The sequence below is a fragment of the Rosa rugosa genome, chromosome 3 (assembly GCF_958449725.1).
Source record: "Rosa rugosa chromosome 3, drRosRugo1.1, whole genome shotgun sequence".
NCBI classification, from domain to species: domain Eukaryota; kingdom Viridiplantae; phylum Streptophyta; class Magnoliopsida; order Rosales; family Rosaceae; genus Rosa; species Rosa rugosa.
Window position 1 is genome coordinate 35183482 of NC_084822.1, and position 1929 is coordinate 35185410.

At 37.4% G+C, this 1929-nt stretch overlaps 1 protein-coding gene across 1 annotated transcript; it reads right to left on the bottom strand.

Annotated features, from left to right (window-relative positions):
- Positions 1-683: 683 nt before the first annotated feature.
- On the bottom strand, positions 684-1184 carry LOC133737633 (uncharacterized). Its single transcript, XM_062165155.1, has one exon. It carries the CDS (start codon positions 1182-1184, stop codon positions 684-686), a length of 501 nt encoding a protein of 166 aa, XP_062021139.1.
- Between the last annotated feature and the right edge of the window lie 745 nt (positions 1185-1929).

Genomic DNA, 1929 nt, shown 5'->3' on the forward strand with positions numbered 1-1929 from the left:
GACCAGCACTTGAGTTAGTTATTGCACTTGGTTTCGGTTTTTTAAACTGAAAGTTTCCAGCTTGACAGAGCCTATGTTGCATAGTTTAAATGATAAATGTCCAGTCTTTCAAATTGTGTATGTTGAGAGGAGGCAAAGCTCTGCATACACCATTACTCTGTGTCATTCCAGATGCAAGAAATAAAATTAATTCAGGCTTATTAGGAGATTATCTTATCATATGGGGACTGTTCCCCGAAACTAGAAGCAGTCATGTGGAGATTCATAACCACCATGCTTAATGCGCTAAACTTGTTAATCTTAATTACTTTTTTCGAAGCTAATACCGTGTTAATGTTAGAAGACTGTTATTTGTATTTAATCATTTTCTGTTGGTTGAGACAAATGGAATCTTGACAACTATAAGATCGATGCAGTTGCACGAAACACATGCAAAGCCTCATATTAATGCAGGGAACAGGTTATTGGAGAACTAATCAAGGCACTTCATTGAATTAGTTTCTATTTTAATCATCAAAGGTGCACAAGAAAGATGGAAAATGTGTGACAGAATCACCTCATATACTTAATTTGTGTCAAGAAATTGTATTGATTTTGAATCTGAATAGAAAATACACATGTATTTGTATACAAGTATGTATATAGTTATGTAAAAATTGGATGCTGCATTATGATTTCTCAGCCTAATTGTTGAATATGTTGAGAAGGGAAACTCTGGCTTTGATTAAGCGCCTAAAGAGGCACTCAAATCGTTCTTCAATATCTTGAATGTTGATCTCGAATTCCTTTAAATTTTTTTGCACATAATCAACTTGCATTGTGTTATCAGATGCTTTAGTCTTGTGACTCATGAGCAAGTGCAATGCAGCATCCACCTTCTCAAGCTCATTCGTTTTTGTGACTTCTTCACCTTCACATGCTACTTTTCTGGGCTGCACCAGCTTTGAAACTAATGACCAAGTGCTTGACTTTGATTTCAAATTTGAACTAGCTATAAAGGAAAACAAGGATTCAAAAACAGTAGAGGTGACTGCATCTAACTCTTTCAACATCTTGACAATGGCTGGAGTCTCATGAGTTTTGTCTGTGCTCTTACTTTCTCTGAGCTTTGAGGCTGTGTTGATTGCCTTCTTGACATCCTTCCTACAGGTAAGGTATTTTGAAACCTCACTCATAAAGCTCATGTCAACTCCCCTGTCTTCTGCGCATAATCGATCGAAGTTAATGTGTGCATTCCTTTGTTTGCAGCAAAGCATTCTTTATGATGATGCCACACACATCCAGGAGCCTTGAAGATCCATCAAGTAGTTGATTGATCCATGTGTCTCCGCACTCTTGTTTCAAGGCTTGTTGGTTCAGCGGCAAAAGAAGAAACTTTTCCACGCAGTCATGTATTTCTTGAAGGCTACTTAGTTTGTGGCTTATGGATGATGATGATTCTAAAGCTTTTAATCTGCACAGATGCTCGTCAAATTCAGTAACAAAGGGGTGTGATGTTGATGGCAAGCTGTTTGAGCGAGTATGGTTATGTGATCTTAGGTTTAAAGGAGAGGCAGCCATTTTCTTTATTGGAAAAGAGAAAGCCTTGTACTTGCTGAATGTTCAATACAGTCTAGTAGTTTGCCTTGTTCGATCCCCATTTTCCATTACTGAATATATATGACACAGTTTGAGTCAAGAGCACTAACAACTCAATCAGTGGCAAGTGGGAACATGATTTTGATCTGGATCCAGAACTATATCAGCGATGTTTATGCAATGTCTCCTCAACAGCAGATCATCAAGCCATTACCCAACCATATTATGCTTCTAAACATGTCATGAGTATCTTCAGTTAGGTAACAGTATCATGTGATACATTGCATGTTTAACCATAAAATAGAAGCACACCACTGATATTTTACCGTCTTCTGTATAAAAGGCAATAAC

Excerpts from the sequence above, each read along its gene's own strand:
- LOC133737633 (XM_062165155.1), bottom strand. The coding sequence starts at position 1,184 with ATGAGCTTTATGAGTGAGGTTTCAAAATACCTTACCTGTAGGAAGGAT.